Source organism: Pantherophis guttatus, chromosome 2, assembly GCF_059756535.1.
Source record: "Pantherophis guttatus breed Tessera chromosome 2, ASM5975653v1, whole genome shotgun sequence".
NCBI lineage: Eukaryota > Metazoa > Chordata > Lepidosauria > Squamata > Colubridae > Pantherophis > Pantherophis guttatus.
This window is the reverse complement of record NC_142064.1, coordinates 174072963-174096137: the sequence shown is the minus strand read 5'-3', so window position 1 is coordinate 174096137 and position 23175 is coordinate 174072963. Positions and strand designations below refer to the sequence as shown.

Below are 23175 nucleotides of genomic sequence, written 5' to 3'. Positions count from 1 at the left end.
AGTAAAGTGAGAGGTTACCTAGTGGCAAGTATTATGGGCTGGCTTTTGCATATTACTCACCTACATACTCACCTAAGTCCCCAATCTTTTTGGCACCAGGGACCAGTTTCGTAGAAGACAATTTTTCCATGTACTGGGACTGGGGTGGGGGAAGGGAGGGGAGGAAGAGTGTGTAACCTAGATCCCTCAGATGTTCAGTTTACAGCAGGGTTTGGGCTCCTATGAGAATCTAATGCCTAATCGTCTGAGGGTGGAGCTGAACGGTGATGTTAGTGCTGGGGCTGCAAATACAGATGAAGCTTCGCTTGCTTGCCTGCTGCTCACCTCCAGCAGTGCAGCCTGGTTCCTAACAGACTATGAACCAGTGTCAATCTGTGCCCCTGGAATTGGAGATCCCTGAGCTAGATGACTGGCAATTTACAAATTGAACAAGTACATTTCAAAGCTTCAGGCCCATGGAGTTAATAACTGCAAAACATTTCCATTTGTGATATTGACAGATGGGTTTGTTTATGCTTAACAGGTGAACACTTTGAGCTAAATCAAGTCTGTATATATCAGATTTAATCTCTGGGAAAGCTTTTCTTCAAAAATATAGAATTACTTCAAACAAGTATGATACTTCTAAGCTACCTTCCTTCCCTTCCTACAATATGGTAGATTTATTTTTTCATTATACAACTCAATAAACTGGCTGTGAAAAAATGTTTTATTCATTGCAACATAGAATTAGAGAATGAAGAAAAAACTGAAATCTAATTAAGCTATTTCTTCCTAATTTATGAAATTGGAATATTGAACATTTCTACATTGTATGAAGAATTATTTGGGTAGAGAAAAGATTTATGATTTTTATTGTATTAATAGCTGAGATTATCTTCATCTAAATAAGTTCTAATTTGTATGGTTAAAAACACTGCATTCTATCAGGCTCTGGCTTCATAAGCAAATGCACAACATATATTAGCCAAGACTTGTTCTACCCAAGTATTAGCAATATGCTAGAAGTTTTCCTTGAAGCTGGGAGTTATCCTATAGGCATGATTTAAGATTGTAACTAGTAAAAAGCTTTGTTCTGAAAAATCTTGTTCTCTGTGTATTTGTGCTCATGTAAGCATCTGGACTTAGAATATTTTAATGAGCTATAATAATATATGTGGTCAGTAATACCTCTACACCTATTCTATTCTAAAATAGAATAGTGTTCTATCATAGTGTTAAGACTTGAATTTTAATTCACAATCATTGAATATTTGAATTCAGTGCATTCAATTTTAGTTTAAGGCAAATGGGCCATATTTGGAAAAATCTTTTCACAAGAAGCATTCCAGAGATTAACCATCCCTCTGTTGTCCAATGTAATAAACTGAGAAAGAGGTAATCCTGGATTTACAACCACAATTGAGCCCAAAATTTATCTTGCCAAGCAAGGCAGTTGTTATGTGAGTTTTGCTCCATTTTGTGACCTTTCTTGCCACAATTATTAAGCAGTTATTTAGTGAATCATGCAATCATTAAGTGAATTTGGCTTCCCTCACTGACTTTGCTTGTAAGAAGTTGGATGGGAAGGTTACAAATGGTGATCGCATGACCCCAGAACAGTGCACCTGTCATAAATACATGTCAGTTGCTAAGAGCCCAAGTTTTATTCACTGACTATGGGGGTACTGCAGCGGTTGTAAGTGTGAAAATAGGTCATAAGATATGTTGTAACTTCTTCACTAAATGAATGGCTGTAAATTGAGGATTACCTGTCCAATAAAAATGTCAGAAATTGCATTCGATAATAAGACTATATGATCTTGATGAATATTCATTTGAGAATTGTCTACTGCAGTATTTTCAGAAGGTGATTCCTCATCAGTTTGACAGCTGTCCTGATAAGCTGATCTTAAAGGCCTATCAAGTCAAATACAACCCTAAGAAAATGAAACGGTATGTTTTCAATTTTTATTCCTCATATATAGCTTAAAGAATATAGGATTTAGGCAAAACTCATGAGGTAGACCAGTTCACAATGTTTGTGTTCCAAGTCTATATATAAAAGAGATCATAGTTATCCCTTCTATTTTGACCCATTTCCCGGAACAAAAACTGAACATCAAATGTGTTAGGAAAAATATGCTCAATCTGCAGTTTTGTGCTGACTTTCTAAATACAAGTGATAATCTTAAAATGGAGGTTATTAGAAAAAGGGCATTTTTCCATCATTACCATACTTTTTCTGCCACCATATTATGTTTGATGCAGAATGAACCCTATTCTCTATTTTCTAGACTGGAGAAAGAGTATACGGCAATCAAAAACCGGGAAATGGAAGAACAGATTGAAATCAAGGTAAGACCCCTCTTGTCTGTGTCTTGCAATACTGTCATCAAAATGAAGGGTTGGTGTAATGTGTTATCAGAAAAATAATCTTTCTTAAATAATTCTCAGGTCACATTATTTCCATATCATTCTGGACATCTTGATTAGTAGTTTTGTTATTTATAGTGGGCATGTATTTTAAGCGTTCGACTTATTTCTGTTGGGGTAATATGTGTGAAATTAAAGAATTCCCTTTTTTGAACTTTAGATCCATCAATCTGGATGTGGCGTGACTTTTCCTCTACTAGTTATTTATGACGCTTGGCTTTAGTTCAGGAGTCAAGATTTCAGCATAATATTTTGATATGCTGGTTTTCACTTGACAAAAGCTCATGCTCACACAGCAGAGCACATGCTGATTCTAATCTTGCTTGCAGAGGCTCCGTACTGAGAACCGCCTTCTGAAACAGCGAATTGAAACCCTGGAGAAGGTGAGAAGTGTACCCAGCCGCATGAGAATCCACTTCCTCCGCTTCCAGACTAGCTTGGCCACCAAAAATGAGGCCTTACACAGCTCTCTGTCTCAGTTGACTGTAGACAATACACAGAATGCCAGCCATTAGTCTTTGTGCATCCTCTCAGGGACTACCCTGCACATGTATTTCTGGAATCATTCTTAATGTAAGCACCCAAGAGAGTATTTCTCACCCTATCACTACTGGAAATAATTAAAAAGTGATCTGCTGCCAGGATTCCTTAAGATTAAAAAAAAAACCTAATCTGTAAAGATGTTAGATGTAGTTTCTCTGCCAATCCAAAAAACTTTGATCAAAATGGTAAAATGAACCCAAAGTAATTTATTTGTCTTGTGGTTGATAATGACTGTTTTTCAGCCGTCTTGTGCCATATTCTTATACTGATCTTGTTTTTGTGTTTAAATATTAAACGCTTTCATGAAAAATGTAAAAACTCCTTGGATGTTTTTTATTGTAGCATAAATACGCTAATAGTTAACTTGAGGACATCTTGGTTAATTGCCCAACAAAAGCATAACCATTTAAAAAACGTCCTTGTTACTTATAGCTTCTTTGAATTTCTGGACAAAGGAAGTGTGACTTCTGAAATGCAATGAGATTCTTGTCCATTGGTGAAATAGGCAAATTACGAATCCTGATAGTTCTTGCAGTGTTGGGGCAAAATTAATATGCGAAGCTGCTTCTGAGAGTTATCTGTCATTCCTTATGCAGAGGAACATTCTTATGATCTGCATGATGGAAATGACATGCTGCAAATTTAAGACAATTCTGGAAGTTCCTTTTCTTGGGGTCTTTTGGGCTCTTTATCTTTTTTCCTGTGTGCTTGTGTGACCCTGCTGTTGTATCTTTTTTCTTTTCTTCATCTTTCCTTCCTTGTCTGGATCTTCCTCTTCTGGGTCTGTAGGAGAGTGCTGCCTTGGCAGATAGATTGATCCAGGTACAGTAAAATATATTTTTTTAAATTCCCAACTCTCCTTTTAGTTTTCCATTTCATTTCACTTGAAAAATAGTGTCTGCAACATTTAATGTTATTGGTAGCTCACATTTAATAAAATTCAGACTAACAATTCTATTTTGGTTGTTTAATTTTCTGCAATATTATTCAGCTGTTTTTTATACAAAACAGATGATTTTGAAATGTTGACTTAACACATCACTGTTTATTTTAGCATGAGGCTAATTAATTATGCTGCTTATACACAAGCCAATATTTATGGCTCAGAGCAGGTTAAATATTTTATTCTGGCAAATTATGGCAAACCTACTTGGTGAATATTTGTTTTAGTATTAAATGTTATAGAAAGTTCAAATCTCTGAATTGTCCTGCTGTCTGAATTATAATTGGGGATTACAGAGAAAGAAGAAGAATGCCACTGGGGCATTTTTCCCGGTGAAAATCACTATAGAAAGGGAAACATTTTGCATTCTTAGAAATTAAACAAGTCTAATTTCTTATACTGGAGCTCCCACATTTTTACAGCAGTTTTACTACTAGAAACTCATTGTACATCATCAGTATGAATGCCATCCTTTTAATTCAGCATAAACCTGCAAGGAAAACCAAGGCACAATTAAAACTGTGTAGCTACATCATGGGAATTGTTGGAAGATGTGAAAGTGTCCCAGTGGGACTGAAAACTAATCTGCAATTTCCGTTTTATATTTTAAGCATAAATTTTCTTTTAAAACACTATAAAGAACTATAAACATTTCTAAATTTTATGGGGGAGATCAGGCCCTTTATGGAAGATTACAAAAAGTAAGACTGGGTACATAATACTCCTTCCTCCTCCTATTTTCCCCCACAACAACAACCCTGTGAGATTAATTGGGCTGAGACAGAGCGATTGGCTCAAAATCACTCAGATGACTTTTATGCCTAAAATGGGAATAGAACTCATACTCACCTGATTTCTAGACCTGCAACTTAATCACTACCCAAAATTGATATTTATGCTTAAAAAGTAGTTTTTTATGGAGAAAATATATTGTGGGAATGGCCTTGGCAATTTGCTAAAAGACCTGTGACTTTCTGGTGCCATCCAATGCTTGCAATCACCACTTTTCTTAAACAAGTACCTGCAACAATAACAAGTAGGAAGATGAAGACATAGTCCTTCCCATCAGTCTCAATTGCCTGGAAATTCTGCCATTATCTGCGATTACATTAGAATGAGGAAAAAGAATTTGCCATTGGGAATTTCATGTGATACTTATATACACTGATTACATGCTTCTGTGTGTAGAACAGTAGGATAGATCATGCTGAACAATAACAACTTGGCTTTCAGCTTGGCTTTCAAACAACCTAATTTGTGTTCTGTGTTGCTTCAGATTCTGTAAGCAGAGAAGCAGTGCATGAATTCTGTTGAAAGCTCCTGCTCTTTATTAAAAAGAAGCGTGAAGCTTAGAATTTGTCCTGAATATAGGAAGCATCCTTACAGAACGTAATAGTGCAGCTATGGTCTGGCATATGATGATGGTTAAAGTAGCATAACAACCAAATGAACATAATGTTTAAGGTCACGCCATAGAAAAGCTTTGAATTGAGTACTTGTTGTTTGAAAAAGCTATATGAAAATATCTCAATGAATTTGCATAAGGTTGTTATGTAGACAGATGCTACATTCACACTCCTGTGTGTTCTATAGTGCTTTTTTGGAGACTGAATACAGATGCATGAATATATTGCATAGATCTAATATTTACATACTCTCTTACACATTAATTTACAGCTACAGGCAACTCCAATGCACATTGATACCACACAGCAAGCAGATGCTTTTCCAGTTGTTTATTTATGCACAAATATGGAACAAGCATAGATTTTAAACTTTGAATATGGAAGCAGCAGGGGAATTAGACATTTTATTTATCTATCAAGGGATATAAACATGAAGATTATCAAAGAAGAGTATCTTATCAGAATCTACGAATATGGCTGAATTTACTAATAAAGTATTGGTATTCAGTAGCCTTTTCTCAAATCTCTCTAATCACTTAATCCTGTTTAGGTGTGTGATAAGTAAATTGCTGCATTTTAAGTAGGTATTTCATTAGAGTAATTATTGTTTTTCACCTAACAATCATGATTAATTACTTTTTTGTTTGCCTTTTCCTATGTTCTCTGACAATTCATAAAGGAATCTACTGAGTAGCTTAAGTGTTAAGTCTGAAATATTGAATAATGGGATCAAAATATCCATTTGCAACATCTTATAGCAATTACCTGAATGTAAGAAGGACATTTTATCTCTAGTTCCTCTTCTCATGCAATCCTGTGTGCAAGTAAATAAAGACTAGTATAAGTGTCTGAAAAGCACCACGGTGTTCCCTTGTGAAATGAACCTTTAAAAAAAAGTTCCCAAAGGGAAAAAATTGCTATGCCACTGTGGTCAGGCCTTGCTGTTTCCAATTATTGGTGTATACAATGCTAAGAGGATGCTAAGTGAGCAGATATTTTGAAAGAGAAAAACTATTCCCCTCATCTCACATCCTGTGGTGAAGTTTACTAAATCAAAATATTTCTGTATAGGATGAGATATGTCATAGGCAGCAACTTTTATGAAGCTGTAGGCCGTTCTGTGAATTCATTGTGGGTAGCAAAGGGGGTGGAGGGTGGTGTAAAGATGCCAGAAAAGTAGGCAGAGCTTTTACTGGACTGAGTGTCTGAAAATGCTTTGTGAGTAGGGTTTTAAGTATGCTAAGCCTTTGAGTATTTCATTTATTTGTAATGGTGTTTAATTTAGATTTGTGTATTGTATGAATCCGGTTAGCTATGGCTTATTCAATACCTCAGGGTTAAATTCATTGCATGAATTTAGCCATAGTAAAAATAAGGTTGTGAATAAAAGAAGGCTCATTAACTGAAAGCTAAAGAGTACAGAGTTTGGGAACACTTATTGTGTTTAGAGTTGGTTGATAATTGTAATTACTATTGAAACAAGGGAGATAGCAGCTGACTTACAGTTGGTGAGATTACAGTTGCAAGACAAAACATAGGCATTCTGATCAGATTGTACGTTTCAATGAACAGAAGTTGATATAATTTTATAAAGTTAAACATGACATTTTCTGCAAATTTGCATGCATAATATTTAAATATACTTGTTTACAGATTCAGATATTTGAGGTGTAAAATTTTGGACCCTTTCAATTCAGTACTAGTTACTTTTTTAACATTTACATAGCTTTATTGGTTTTCAAAAAAAAATTACAAAGATAAAAGATAAACAAAAGGTTTTAAAAAATCAAAAGGCTTGGGGAAGAATAAAGGAAAGTGCAAAAAAGGCAGAAAAAAGAAAAATACAAAAAGAATGACTTCTGACTTCTTTTGGTACAAAATATAAATTAACATTAAATACATCAAACTATGATTAGCATTTGACTGCTTTATTTCCATAATTCATCAGATCCCAAAGTCAACTTTTCATTTATTTTAGTTTCTTGCAAAAAAGTCCAAAAATGGTTTCGAAGAAAAAATAAAATTTGTCAAAGTCATTTTTTTATCAAGGCTGTCAGCTTCATCCTTTCTGCCAATTCTACTAGCTTCACCATTCTTCCATTATAGGCATTTGTTTTAACATTAATGTTGTTAGGATTGCGGCTTTGTTAGGCTTGCATTTAACAAATTGAACAAATATTCTAACCCTTCTAACATCTCAGATTATGATAGTTGTTCTGTGTCTTCACCAATCCTTTGGCTCCTCTAAACAGCTTTTGAAAATGAAAATATCTTTTACAAAACAGGAAAAGGATATTTTTAAAATCTCTGAACTCTTCCAACTAGGAATTTCAATTCAATTGGAAGTTTCATGAAACTGTTGATGTAGTAGGAATATTTAGAAGAAAAAATGTCTGTTAGAATTATCCAAACACTGGTACAATATGTGAACCAGAACCCACAGTTTATTGAAAATTATCTACTAAAAAGTTTAACTGACACTGGAGTAGTCTATCCACAGGTGTGCAATATATGTTATGTATACTGCAGTGGTCTGTATAGTTAAGATGCCAGCTTGAAATCTTTTCTCTGACATAACCCCCAACTACTAAAATATACAAAATAAGATACTGATAAGTCAGAAAACATTTTGGAACAAAGTAGTTTGAACTAATGAAATCAAAACTGAACTCTGGCCATTTGGAGATAAAAGGGTGAAAGCATTGTGGGGCGGAATAGTTTAGCAACTATTAACGGGTTATCCTTTCAGATTTTGTGGAAGACAATTTCACAGGCAATATTGTGCAAATAGAAGGAAGAAAGGATTCAACATTATCTAAATACCAACATTATCTAGAAGCGAATGTCCCATAGTCAGTGAAGAAACTGCAGCTGAGAAAAAGCTTGTTGTCTTGCTAAAATATCCAATCTGAAACATAAACCCCAAATCAATGATAAAATACTTAAAAGAAAAGTCTGGGAATCTCTTTCATCATTGTAGAACTGAATATTACTGAAAATCTGCAGGAGATCTCACACTTGCAAAAAAAAAAAAATCACTAAATCAGAGATGAAAGAGTTCGGAAAGGAAGAGAGAGAGAGGAAAGTTTTTTGAAATCAAGATTAGAAAAACTTAACCAGATAGAGGAAACTTTTGGAAGCTGTTATTTCTGCCAAAGGGGACACTGAAATGATGCCTAAACGTCTGCACCAGCTATAATGTAGTTACTGTTTCTGTAATCTGTTAAAAAAAACATCTTCACATTCATTATGCATTCAAATGTGTTAAACGTTACTGTGTTAATATAGCTGTATCAACTTTTACTTATTTGGAGATTCCTTGAAAGATGCAGGTCATAGCCTTTTGCGAGTTCCCCAGATTTGACTTAAGTCCCAGCACATCAGATATTGCTCTATTTTTTTTTCTCTTAATTCAGCAAGCAGACACAAGCCTCTAGTTTCAGTCTGAGGCAGTATTTCTTTCTCCTCCCTCTCCTTTACTGATTAGCCAATGAGAAATGGTTGTAGAGTTACAAATCAGTAGAGGCTTACTAATAAATGAATAAATTATATTACTAAGCCAAGAACTTCTTTATCAATTAAAGTAGTTTCCCGCTCCTGGCAAGCTTCATCTTGTTATGTGTTAGAGGGTTGTCTCTCTATTGAATACTACGGTACTATTTTGGTATTCCTATTCCTACTTCCTATTATGGGGTGCAGTGGCTCAGTGGTTAAAGACATTGAGCTTGTCCATTGGAAAGCTGACAGCCTGGGTTCACGACCTGAGCGCCGTGTGATGGGGTGAGCTCCCATTATTTTCCTCAGCTCCTGCCCACTTAGCAGTTTGAAAGCCTGCCAGTGCGAGTAGATAAATAAGTATCACTTTAGTGGGAAGGTAACAGCATTCTGTGCACATAGACATATAGTCAGGCTGGCCACCTGATCATGGAAATGTCTTCAGACAGCGCTGGCTCTCTTGGCTAAGAAACTGAGATGAGCACCATCCCCTAGAGAGGGACATGACTGGACAGAAGAAACTTTTACTTTACCTATTCCTGCGTAGAGGGAAATTATGCTACGTGACATTGTTTCCTTCTGTTTAAAAATTACATTCTCACTTCTGGTAGGGTATCCCCTTCCACATCTTCCTCAGTTTCCCGCACACCATTTTTAGAATTGTCCCACAAAGATTCCTCCTATTCTTCAGGTTACACCCTGCTCCACTTCTAAGAATCTTAGCCCAACCTTTCTTTGAACTAACAACAGTCCTTCAGTAGCCAATACTGTATAGATCCATCTTGTTTCTGCCAGACCTTACACCTCCCACCTCCTTTCCCTTTTTTCCAATGTTCCTTTTGTTTTTAAGGCTCCACCTTTCTCTTCCCTCTGCTACCCTAGCAGAAACACACACACACACACACACACACACACACACACACACACTACTGACTACAAAGACTGGAAGCTTTCAAGAAGAGACTGGAGTGCCATTTGTCAGAAATGGTGTAGGGTCTCCTCTTTGGGCAGTGGGGTTGGACTAGAAGGTCTACAAGGTCCCTTCCAACTCTGTTAATCTGTTAATAAGGGATTAAGAGAGATCTAAAGAATCTGTTGTTAAATCCGTATAGTTTGAGATCAAAACTGATTAAAAATGAATCTAGCATGATGCAGTTCATTAATTTTATCCAGTGTACAGAATATTCCTACTCAGGTGTGGGGCAGATGTCCTTTTTAAATAACACTGTTTATTACTTCAAATGTGGTGAATTAATCCACTGAAAAATCCATTTCTCCATTCCTCAGATGGGAAATAGTACAGTTATAACAAAAAGAGACCTCCATCCACAACATTTTTGTTACGCTTCACTGAGTGTTCTTTGGAGGAACAATAATTTAAATTCCCAATTCTCTTTTTACCATTGTTTCTATGCTTAACGTCAATAGTAACAAAAATGGTTTTCATTTCTTGATACCTTGTTCAATCTTCTATTATAAAATTAAATGTATTAAGAGGTATAAGCTGGAGGGAACATAAACTCCTGGTTTTCCTTCAGCTAAATATCAGTTAAAATGAGGATCTTCTTAACTTATAGTAGAATTGATTCTTAGCTGGGCAGTTATTTTTAGGAGCCACAACCAAGCCACCTTTGATTTTGAATAAATGATATGGGTGATGGAAGGATAATGGGATGTGAAAATAGGTCTTTCTAACAATTCATGCAAATACCTACACAAACTTATTTTGTTTTATTTTGCAATGGAAATCTTCTGGAATGTTTGATTCTGGAGAGGAGCTTTTTGGTTGAAGGCTAGTTCTGAAAAAGAAGGAGGAATCACTGCACGTGGCAACTGCTGTGAGTTAATGCACAGTAAATTGTTGGTTTTAATGTGATGAAAGAATGCCATCCCTACATTGAAGTTTGCTGTAGTTAGGCCATCTGCCCAGGACCAAGCCTGAAATAAGCCTGTTGCTTTTTAAGACTAATGTTCCTGATGATAATAGTGCAGTGAGAGTTAATCATCAATCAAGACGTAAGCAATTTTGCCTTTCTGCTATATATGAAGAACATATTTTGCTGACATATCTCAAAAATGGTATTGGAAACAAGGCTACAAGCTTTTAAAATATCCAAATAATGCATTATTTCAGTCATATTTTGATGATAAAAATATGCCTCCCCCCTCCCCCCGATATCTACCCGTGTTTCTCTTGATGTGATGTGGCAGGTCACATATTTAGGTTTAGAAAAGTATTTGGTAAAGCTTGTACAAAATGCCTTCCAATGTTGAAACGACGGTGCTGTTGGCAAATTACCATTATTTACTCTACTAAAACTGATCTACTTTAAAATTTTCTTTTAATTTTGGTATAGAAGTGAACTATGATCATTACAAGTTATATTACCAAGTCACTGGGTGCCTTGGGTGAATTACATTAGGCTGAAATATTCTCAAGTATTATGGCTATAAGCCTAAATTTTTGTTTTCAGCTCATTAGAAAAATAACAGTGTAATACATTTAAAGATCTGCATATAAAAATTTAATATCCAGTGCATTTGAATAAGGAATAAGATATGCTTCTAGGAGACCCAGATCTTTCATGCATTCACTACAGTCATTTTTTTTCAAAAGTAACCTCCTTTTTATTCATCAATCCATCAAGTGGCACAATTTAACTATCTCTTTAGACATTTCACTTAGCAAAGTCCTTAACAATTTTGCCATGTTTCTCTGAAATGTTTGTGATGTGTGATTTTTCCTTTGATTTCATTTCTTTGAAAGGCAGAGATTAGAGAGCTTGGTGCCATCACTTCCAACTATAAATAAAGCCTAGGATGTGTTAACATCTCTATAAATCTATTGCATTGATTTTTTTTCTTGCAGAAATACATCTGCACATGAAGACCGAGTTACTAGGAGCAGAGTATTTATTTGTTTATTTTATTTATTTATGTAATTTATATGCCGCCCTTCTCCCAAAGGACTCAGGGTGGCTTACAAGAAGGAAAAAAAATTACATAACAACAAAGTCAATTTAAAATTTGTTAAAATAAATTAAAATTTTAATTAAAATTATTAAAAATCACCCCTATGGATTCAGCCCATTTGATGAAAAAAACCACGTCTTCAATTCGCGGCAGAAGGAGAGGAGGTCAGGGGCTGTCCTGAGGCCGATGGGCAGCCCATTCCAGAGGGTCAGCGCTCCCACAGAGAACGCTCTCCCCCTGGGAGCCGCCAGCCTACACTGTCTGGCTGACGGCACCCTGAGGAGGCCCGCTCTGTGTGAGTGCACCAGACGATGGGAGGATGGCAGGAGTATTAGTCTTAAAGCTGAGTATTGCTCTAACACAGCTTTCCTTAGTCTGAATGCCCTCCAGATCAGTCACAAATCCCAGAATTCTTCTGCCAGCAATTTGACTGGGGATGGCTGCCATATTATTAGAATAACCAACCCAAACATAATTGGTTTTCTGCTGTGCTACTGAATCTATTTGGCTTTTTGCAGATTACTTTTGTAATCCAGACAACATGTCTGAGAATAAGTTCTATTTAAAAGGCTCTTTGTAAAGAAGAATATCTTGAATAATATTTTCATACTTGACTTAAAAAAGAGAAATCCTGAATGGTAGCCTCTGATTCACAATTAGCCATGCTTGCTGGAGCAATAGGAATTTGAGTACAACAACAAAAGTGCAACAGATTTCCTGTGCTTTAGAAAATATATTAGTATTTGAAGAACACTAGTATCTACATGAATTTATAAGAATTTGAAGCATACTAGTATGAATTACTGTTTTAAACTGATACAAGCTACTTAATATTTCAAATTAATGTGGGAGTCTCTTCAGATCTTGATTATTTGTCCTTGTTTTGTTCTTTAATCCTTGTCATGCAAACAATCTCTGTTTCTCCAAAGCTAGAGCAAGGTTTTTCAAGCTGGGTTCCCTGACCACTAGGGTCCAATGGAAACTTGATGAAGTTTTGTGAGAGCAAGGACAAAATGTCAAATGACTTTAATGCATGAATAAACTAATTATTACAAATGCATGCTTTGGCTCACTGCCAGTTTTCTAATCTCTAAAACTTTGCCTCTTGATCAAAGGAATCAGGTTTTTTTAAACTAACAGATTTTGTGGCTGAAAAATAACCTGTGGTAGAATCTTAAATTTCAACTAAAGACTAAATTCTCGTTGAGCTTGTGGGCTGGGAGTTGTACTTATTGGGAATTTGCAAATTTGGGGATGCTAGGGATGGTGCAGAAATCAAGCTAAAGATGGACGATATGGGCTTCCAGTTATCATAGAAGAGAATGGGTCAGGCAGGAGAGCAGTCCAAATGCCCTCTATATAATCTTCTCACCCTTCACTTTTCACAGTGAAACTTCTTCAGAGGATTGAAAAGTTAGTCTCCCTTTTTAAGGCATTGTTTTGCCTTAAGAGTGAAGGCTTAGGATACTTTCAAATGGATAATATTAATCATTTTGAGCTTGGGCCGCTTTCAGATTAGTCAGAACAGCTTTGGGACAATTTTTTTCCAAGCCCAAGCAGGGTGTTTTGAACTCAGATATTTTGACTTTGAAATCCTTTGAGCACATATCAGCAATAATCACTCTTACCTGCTTTATGATATGGTTCTGATTTTGAATATAACTCATTACTCATTCTGAAAAGTCTTGAGTCAAACTTATTATATAATATAATAGTATTATATATATTATAATAGTAAAACTATTTTAAGGTGTATGAGCAGTGGAAATGTCTTCTTGCATTATACTAGAGTGACACTTCAGAATGCTGAAGTTTAGTGAGGATGCGAAAGTCTTATTTTAAATCTAACTGTATTCATCTTACTATCATCAAACAAATACTTCCTTTGTTTTGCTGTTCATAAAGAAACCCCACATGAATGTCACTGTCTTGAAAGAAAAAAACAGCTTTGAGTCTTCTCTTCTTTAGGGCCAAGTTACCCGTGCACAGGAGGCTGAAGAGAATTACATTATCAAGCGGGAGCTGGCAGTTGTGAAGCAACAATGCTGCTCTGCCACAGAGAATTTGCAGAAGGCGCGAAGCACCATTCAGCAACTTCAGGACCAACAAGTAACTATAAGAGTGGAAGATACAAGAGTGAAAGGGGATGTATGATGTATGATGGAGGGGGGGGTACATAGAGGTGAAATTACATACAAGTGCCCAGTTGGTTAAACCACAGGGTTTTTAAATTCATGTGACTTGTTTTGTGGGGGACGCCTGGAACGGACAAGTCTAGAGATTACCATTCCCATGTCAATTTGTTAGAACAGGCTATATACAAAACTATATATTTTACTGGGGTGATTTTCTCAGGTTTCTTTCTTGAGATCAGTCACACCAGTGCAGGGCAGAGGTGGGTTTCAGCAGGTTCTGGAGAACTGGTAGCGGAAATTTTGATTAGTTTGGAGAACCGGTAAATACCACCTCTGACTGGCCCTGCCCCCATCTATTCGCTGCTTCCCTAGTCCCAGCTGATAGGGAAGAAATGGGGATTTTGCAGTAACCTTCCCCTGGAGTGGGAAGGGAATGGAGATTTTACAGTATCCTTCCCCTGCCACGTCCACCAAGCCATGCCATGCCCATCAGGCCACACCCACAGTACCGGAAGTACAAAATTTTGAAAACCACCACTGATGCAGGGCTTTCTTTTGCTCTTTTCTCAGTATTAGATTTAGGGAAGATTGTATCTACTCCAAGTCTTGCTTGAATATCTACCCTACTTTAGTCTTTTCTTTAACCTGGTGCATCTGAATGTGTCGAAAATATTTATTTATTTATTTATTAGTTTGATTTATATGCCGCCCTTCTCCGGAGACTCAGGGCGGCTTACAATGCTTTTAAGCAATAGCCTTCATACTTTTGTATATACCTGCTTAGTAGGGCTTTTGGCCCCCCCTAAGCAGTGTTCTATTTTATACAAAGTCAGCTTATTTCCCCCACAAACCGGGTCCTCATTTTACCTACCTCGGAAGGATGGAAGGCTGAGTCAACGTTGAGCCTGGTGAGAATTGAACTCGCAGTAATTGCAGGCAGCTGACAGCTAAATACTACTTTAACAGTAGGTTAGTCCACTGCGCCACCAGGCTCCTTAATAAACTCCTAGCCCCAGCTTTTATGCCCATTAGAGAGCTTGGCTGCTAATACTACTTATCGTATGAAACATCCTGAGAGCACCAAATTGAGGAAGTCCCATCTAGAAAAAAAATTACACCTGGCTATTCCTAATAATTATAACCTATGACTGAAGGCCAAATTTGAGAATTCTATACATAAGTCTCCTGAAATGAAAAAAAGGAACAACTGAACTGTAATCCACAAGGAGTCCATGGTTTTTAATAGAGCAGAGTAATTTTATCCTCTTTTTCTATGGACTATAATTTAGTTTGCAGTCAAAGTCATCCTCCCTGCACTGCTTTTTTCTGTCAAAAAGATAGAGCAACTAAAATAGGGCAAGGATATATGGTAGTTTGTTTAGAAGAACGGCTTTCAGGAAAAGTCTTAAGCATCTCTTTCCTTTGCTCTCCGTATTGGCATCCCTTTAAAATAACCCATTCAGAGTATTTATAAGTTACCTACCTTCCAACTTATGCGTTTCTGGCTTCTGATTGTAGAAATTAGAGTTAGTTGATTACAATTAAAACTATAGGAACGTTAGAGACAGCACTCATTCATTCATGGTTTCCGTTGATTTACTAACATTTCTTTTACTCTGTAGGGAAATCCCCGCTACTCTGAGGAATTTGTGAGCCACCTAGAAACAGAATTGGAGCAATCCCGCTTAAGGGAATCTGAGACTCTGGGTGCTCTTAAAGAAATGCAGGATAAAGTTCTGGACATGGAAAAGGTATCTTTTCTTTCAAAGACTATACAGAAGCATACAAGTATTAGAAAGTAACCACGGCAGGATCCCAGATAGTAGGATTTGAATTAGCTGAAGTTTAAGAATAGATGCTTTGATAGAGTCTTTTCTGCATCATGAATTTTGGTGAAGATTGCAACAAAAGCTTAGATTTTTTTCGTTCCAACAAGTGAAAGTTCCAGGACTGCTTTTTCCTTCCTCACTGTTCTTTTAGGACAGGGCTGTCAAATTCATCTCAAGATTTTGTGTTGGGAAGGCAAACAAAGACCACCTCTGGGTGCAGATCTGACATCGCAGGTCCTTTGGTAGAATGCCTAGAACCATCTTTAACCATTCGATGCTACTGGACAGTTTTTGGGCCCAAAGCAGTGACACTGCTGCAAGGAAATATGAGGAAGGAGGGGCAGACTTGCTTGAGGTGCCAAGAGCTGCATAGGGAGACCTAACAGGCCAAAGGTTCTTCTGTCTGTGCTATGGCATACCTAAAGAGGTATATAGTGTTAATACTAAATCATCTCCTTTTCAGAAAAACAGCTTGCTTCCAGATGAAAACAATGTGGCCCGTCTACAGGAAGAACTGAAGGCTATGAAGTTGCGGGAGTCTGAGGCAATGAAATCCTTCAGAGAGCTGCAACAGCAAGTGAAGGAGCTCAATGACAATTGGCAGGTATACTATAGTTGAAGGATGCTACACCTGACAACACCTCACTTGTTGGGCCTTGTTGCCCAGGTTCATGGTTTTAATGTAAATCTTTGTATAGAAGGCTACAAAGACTGATCCTGTAAGTCCTTTGATCTTTAGCAGTTAATAAGTACTTTTGCGGTTGCAAATGTTTGGATAACCACTAGATGGCAATACGTGACTAGAAATTCTTGTATCTCCTTGCTACCATCTACTGGTGAGCAGGGTTTTGTAGCCTAAATTTGGGAACTCCAGGAGTTTAATAAAATCTGATTTGATGCATAAATCACTTTAAGGAACAAGGTCCTAAATATTTGATAAAGCAGAAATGTGTTTATGGTTACAGGTGAGAGAACCTTGTATAGCACATAATTTTTTATGTTGTAGATTGTTCCCAATTTCTTCATATAGGATTGAAAAAGTCTCTCTGAGATCTTGGAAGCAAATGGCTTGTCGCTGTACATGGTGGACCAACAGATATTAAGCATGTGTTGAGGAAACTGGTACCTTGGAACCCCTGGATCCCATATACCTGTGCCTAGATTTGCAGATAATTGTTTGGCTGCCTTTACTTTAGGCCCATCTGAGCAGGACCGGAGGGCGGTGGAAGGACTCTCCACGAAAGAACACAATAAATGATCTCCAAGATGAATTGATGACTCTCCGCCTGCGTGAGACACAGGCTCAGGGTGAAGTCCGGGAGTTGCGTCAAAGAGTGGTAGAGCTTGAAACCCAGGTGAGGGTATGACAATTGTGGTAGTTCTCTCCATTAAGAGTATTTCTGAGTCTAGACAGTTATGGCTAGACTTTATAAGATCTTTCTATCTGTAATTTCTTTCTTTCCTAACTATTTCATAGTTATAGCAATCCTTCCTTTTTTAAAAAACGTGCAGTTTTATATTGAATGTGGAAGTGCAAAGTTTTTCATGCATAAGGAATTATCTATGCATGTCTATATGAGTGTGCACACACATTGGGCAACAAATTCAATAATGTAGTTATTTATTTGAGCTTTATCATGCCTTTATTGCTTTATAAGTAACTCAAGGCAGCAAACATACAAAATATTACTTTCTCCTCCTATTTTCCCAAGAACAGTAACCCTTGGGGGGGGGGGGGTTTGGGCTGAGAGAGAGTAACTGGCCCAGCCAGCTTTCATGGCTAAGGTGGAACTAGAACTCACAGTTTCCTAGTTTCTAGGCCAGCACCTTAACCCACCAAACTGGCTCAATAGGTGTCAGAGTATCAATGGCCCCTAATTCTCCTTTTCTAGGATCAGATTCACAGCAACCTTCTCAATCGGATGGAACAGGAGTGTTCTGGGCTGCACGAAAAGGTGCATTATCTCACCGCCCAAAACAAAGGGTTGCAGACGCAGTTGAGTGAGACCAAGCGCAAACATGCTGAATCCGAGTGCAAGGTGAGTTTGCCCATTCAACAGTACCAAGGCATGTGGCTTTCCCACAGAAAACGAGTCAGGCTTGCTCAGTTGCTTCTCAAAGGTAAGGAGCTGCAAGCAGATTTCTGAGTTGTAAAACTAAGCTTGTTTTTAGCTTTGGGATGTTGGAATTACCCGGCACTAGTGCACCACAGTGTGCAAACCTTCTTACTGTCAAAATGACCCAAATCATGACTTTCAGGTAATTTAGTGACTCGGCATGGGTTTAAATGGCATCTGTAGCTGCCATGAGGAATTCTAGGAATTCAGACTTTTTTTCTGCTCCACCTGTCATGCAGATTTCAATCTTATGGGCTTCTGCCATTGGTTTGTATTCTCTCTTACAGAGCAAAGAAGAAGTTATGGCTGTTCGCCTGAGAGAAGCTGATAGCATGGCTGCTGTTGCAGAGATGCGGCAGAGGGTTGCTGAACTGGAAATTCAGGTTCGGGGAGAGTAACCAATGGGTGTCCTTTTCAGCCACAAGTGAAACAAAGGCCAACAGCGAGTTGCATCTGAAAAGAAAAAGCAAATGTTCTTGCACTAAGCTACTGAATGATCTCCTGAACTAACTTCTCTGTGTAACTGTTGAAAGGTCTGATAATAATATGTTTAGACTACAGAAAAGACTGAGAGATATCAGATACCTGAAGAGTTATCACACAATGGTTGTTTGCCTTTGCCTGAGTTCTTCAAACTCATTGGCTGAAAAGTAATCTCCCATATTGCCCCAGTACACAGGTATCAAACTCGTAGCATCACATTGCCAATCGTCACTTGACGATTCGCGATGTATTTTCCCTTTGCGGAGCTGGGGTGGGCATGGCCTGTGTGTGACGCATCCGGCCCACAGGCCGCCAGTTTGATACCCCTGCTCTAGTGGATCCTGCACTGGGAAGCAGGAAAAACAGCGGACTAGATGCTCTCTAAAATCCTTTCAACAATGGTTTAGTTATTTATGCAGGTTGTGAAATAATATATGGGCTGGGCTAAGGTCTGAAGCACCTGGCCCTCTTCTCCTGGCAATTATCATTTTTATCCCTCTCTTTTCACATGCAGAGAGAAGAAGGAATGATCCAAGGTGAACTCAACAATTCTGATGCCTCGCAATACATCCGTGAACTCAAGGAGCAGATTGATGAACTCAAGGCAGAGGTAAGCCCAACCTAGTGGGAGAAAGCAGACAAAACCATGGAGGAGTTTCTGATAGACTGTGTTATCATCCTTTAGTAAGTCACAGCTATTGTTTCTACACGAAATACAGGCGCTATGAGCAATGCAACTATGAATTCTCAGACTTTGTCAAGCACAGATCAGTTTTCTATTGAAAAAGAAACCCCACATAAACAAACCCCTTCTTTCACTTGTGGCTGAAAATGTCATGTTAGAAGACACAAAGTTCAAAGGCCCCATGTCATGGGATTTAAACATCTGTTCTGATTTAAGAGTGTATCTCTTTAGGTTTGTAAAATAACCTAGAGAGAAATGAAGTAGGTTGCTACTGTTACCCTTTTATGCTTGCAGTGTCTTGCCAGTCCAAGGAAAAAGAGGATATCTCTATACAACCTTACACTTCTAGTAAGTCTTAAGCCAAGGCATAGCTTCTGTTACATCAAAGCAGGAATTTTTCTTTTGTCCATTGTAGATTATTTTTTTCCTAAATCCAAGCTATTCCAGCACTTAAGCGGGTTTCATAGTGCTGAATGCCAAGCCATCGTGGCTGCCCCAGTGTCTTTTCTTTCTCTCTCCTGCAGATTCGGCTAATGAAAGGACAGAAGCCTTTTGAGGACTCTATGGGTTTTGATGGTATACATATCGTGAGTCATCTGGCAGTGGACGATGACTCGCTACATTCTTCAGATGAGGAATTGCTGACCAGCCCTATGGTAGTGGGTGCCCTGCAGGATGTTTTGTATCCACTGTCTCCTCACAACACACACTTTCTGCATGGGGCTGAAAGCTCTGGTAAGGAGAGTGATGGCACCACAGATAGCGATCCAGATGATCCTACCTCTGCCAATGGTGAGGCCAATGGTGAGATCATCTTTGCAGAGGCCCTGGGCAAATGAGGAGTGATGCTGCCGTCCCAGCTCAGTCAATTGAGCCATTGGCCACGTTATACTGAGAAGTCAGGGATCAGATGTAACTGAGTCTTCGGCCCAGTGAGTGTCCATGTCCTGGCTCAGATGCAGCATGGAGTGCCCCACATGAACAGTATGGATTGTTATCAGCACTGCCTTTTTTTCAGCTTTGCCACTGGGAGTTAAAATCCAAATCCAGGTATTGGCCTCATCCACGTCCTGCTTTCCACACATTTTTTTTCCTTCTCTACACAAAGATTTGCACAGATGAGGACTGTGAAGGGGCAGCAGAAGCAATCAATCCACTGTTTCCCTAAAATGCAGCCTAGCTGTGTTCCATCTCTGTCTCCTTGCTGTGCTTGGAGAAGGGAAAGGGGTTGGTCTTCCCTTTATTTATATTTGTCTCCTAGCATGCTGCTCTGCATCCAGAGGAGAAAATGGAGTGCCTGCATACTTGTTTGTAATTTTCCACCCTGGAAAAGGACAGGAAGGAGAAATGAGCTTCTGAAGAGGTTATTTGTTTTGGTGAGGGAGATAATATTTTTGTTCCTGTTTATTATTTATTTTTAGAGTGCAATTACTAATCCAGATCTTTGAAAAGTTCAATGATTTTGAGGGCTTTTATATGGAGGAGCCAAAACTGCTTCTGTACGTAATCATACAACATTTTCTATTTAATTACGTAAAGGGATATGCTTTACTAACTCCACTTTTATATCATATTTTCAAACTCTGTTTTTTGCAGCATTCTGGCTCGGTGCCTAATTGGCTCGGATAGGAAGACAGTCCATCAGTGCACGTGCACATGTGTGCACACATACACACTTATATAATTTGGGGGGTGGGGAGAGATGTTAGTAAGCTGCTACTTGATTCATGAGATCAGTATTAATTGCTAAACTATCAGGCAGCTGAGAATTCAACAAAGTTACTGTGTGGCAAGAGACGAATACTATGGAATGTCTAGATAGCTGATTCTGCCAAGATAACAAAAATGAAGGCCCTTGAAGGTTCAAATTTGAATTACATATTAAGTAAAAATCAATTTCCTAATACTACATTTGCCTCCAAACGTTATTAGGGTAGGGATAGCAAGGGAGAACCAGCAGGAAAGTTCCACTTAACCCTTGTGCATTTATTGATGATTCTGTGCAAATGCTCCTTGGTTCCATTAAGCATTGGGAGTATTGGGTTGTATTAAATGTAGTTCTGCTCCAAGGAGCAATTCCTAGCAGAAACAAGCCTCCTCTTGAAGTGTGTGTGTGTTTGTGGGGGAGGTTGTGGGCAAGGCAAGGCAGAGGAGAAAAGAACATGTTTTCCTAACAGAATTAGCTTCTAACAGCGAAAGGATTGCTGACGGCCCACTTAATGACAGTTGGCAAAGAAAGAACCCATAATTTATGCGGGGATTCTGATGAAGAATGGTTTAAATAAAACTGTAAAGTGATGCGTATTTCAGTTGGAAATACTACAGTCATTACAACGCTATTTGTAATTCAGTACATACTCGGTTTGCTGCAAAAAGTCTTGTTTTTCACAAAAGGGGGGTGGGGTGGGCATCAGTAGTTGAGAAACATCAGTGGAGTATTACTTAGGAGCACTGCATGTTTTTTGAGGCTACAAATAATGCTGCAGTTGGGACCGCCTCTTCATTTTTGAAGTATAGAACTGAAGAGGGTAGTTTAATTTTGTCCCCTTTCCTTAATAGAGTCCATGTTTAAGAGTATTAAAGCTACTATGCCACAGCATGATTTTGGGGATTGGTGTAGCACTCAGACATCACTGCAAGTAAGATTCCAGACTCTACCCCACCCCCACCCCCAAAAAAAGTTAGGGCAGGACAGAAAATGCCTTTGAAAGATATGCAGCACTGTTTCTTCCCATTTAAATTAAGAAATTGTGCGGGTTTTGAAATACTTAGTATTGCAAGGTATCTGAATAAAGGTATTGTTGCCACTGATGATGTTGCAGCTGAAAATAAAGATCACCTGACAACTAGAAGATGGAAAGGGTTTCACAGAAGGTCTATGAAAAAGACTGGGGAAGTGCAGAACGTGGAAGATGTGAGGCTTTGACCCTGCCAAGAAGGTAGGCGATGTTGTTAAGCAAGATCTCTGGTTGTGGATGGCCATCGACTAACAGGTTTTTGGAACTGGGGAATGAAATATTCCGCCTCTCAGGGAAGGAGGCCATTTCTTGCTACGGATGTGTTTTCTTCATCCTCGGCTCAATTTTCTTTCCTTTCTCATCTGTAGTGAACCAATCTGCCTTTTAAGTTTACCTAAAATTGTAAAGCTTGCAACTTTATTAATAACCGACCGTGTTCTGTATCAGACACATAGGCCTCTCTTTTTGGAAGAGTTCTCCATGACCCCTTCCTTGGCATGGGTTTGGAAGGGATTGGCAAGGGAGAAGCTGCTTGGATTTTCCAAGGGCTTTTTTAGCTCCGAATCAGTGAGGGTAAACCAGCATTTGTGAAACGGGAAACAAACCTGCAACTGCCTAGCCACTTACCATGTGGCTGGCCCCTGAACTAGTGAACAGAAATAAACACACACACACATATACACACACATGTACAGATAAGTATTTATATAGTTATGCCTAGTGAAAGGCACCAGTTTGGCATAATCTTGCATATTTTATATATACATTTTACACACATACCGATACATCCACAGTATGCTGTAATACTAAAATTTTGTAATTTATCCTTTCATTATTCAGTCTCACATAGAGAGAGTCGGAATAATACGTGGTCTGGATGAGTTCAGTTTGCATTGTTGTTTTGATCTGCTTGCATTGGTCTGAAGCTCCCCTTCCCCCTGCTAGCAGTGGGCACATGTTTGCAATGTTGGATGGCTTGTGAAACTGTTTGCCAGTTGTGCATAATACCTAGCAGTTGTGGATATTTGTTTTGTGTAGTGCTATCTGAATGCTTACTGCCTCCAAAATTACAAGTTAGGAAGACCTTTAACATGTTATTTTTTTTAAATATAAAGTAAATCCATTGACTTTAGGGTTTTGCAATTGCACTGGAGTAAACAAAAGGAGATGGTTCAAACCATATCCAATTTTTTTTCAATCTTGAAATAACAATTTTCAAAATTGTTGTTGTTAAATTTAGACTTGATTCATTTGGCTGATTTGTCCTTTAAACTTCATTATGGCACAACCTTGATGAAAGTAAAGACTATTAATCTATTCTATACAAATTATTCATGGTAGTGCAGTTTTTTTCCGGTGTTTAGATCACAGCTGTAGAGCCTTATAATACAGCTCATTAAATGATGCCACAAA

At 38.1% G+C, this 23175-nt stretch overlaps 1 protein-coding gene across 3 annotated transcripts in view; it reads left to right on the top strand.

Annotated features, from left to right (window-relative positions):
• The window catches only part of EVI5L (ecotropic viral integration site 5 like), a 51477-nt gene extending 28302 nt beyond the window's left edge, over positions 1 to 23175 (top strand). The window contains exons 9-20 of one of the 3 annotated variants that reach the window (XM_034407050.3): positions 1838 to 1935; positions 2277 to 2337; positions 2745 to 2798; positions 3748 to 3780; positions 13744 to 13884; positions 15533 to 15661; positions 16203 to 16343; positions 16936 to 17094; positions 17632 to 17778; positions 18144 to 18239; positions 18854 to 18949; positions 19549 to 23175. In XM_034407050.3, coding sequence (XP_034262941.1) covers positions 1838 to 1935; positions 2277 to 2337; positions 2745 to 2798; positions 3748 to 3780; positions 13744 to 13884; positions 15533 to 15661; positions 16203 to 16343; positions 16936 to 17094; positions 17632 to 17778; positions 18144 to 18239; positions 18854 to 18949; positions 19549 to 19863 — 1470 coding nt within the window. In that variant the 3' untranslated portion in view covers positions 19864 to 23175. The remainder of the gene's footprint in view (positions 1 to 1837; positions 1936 to 2276; positions 2338 to 2744; positions 2799 to 3747; positions 3781 to 13743; positions 13885 to 15532; positions 15662 to 16202; positions 16344 to 16935; positions 17095 to 17631; positions 17779 to 18143; positions 18240 to 18853; positions 18950 to 19548) is intronic. The other 2 variants (XM_034407057.3, XM_034407066.3) reach the window with 2 other exon arrangements.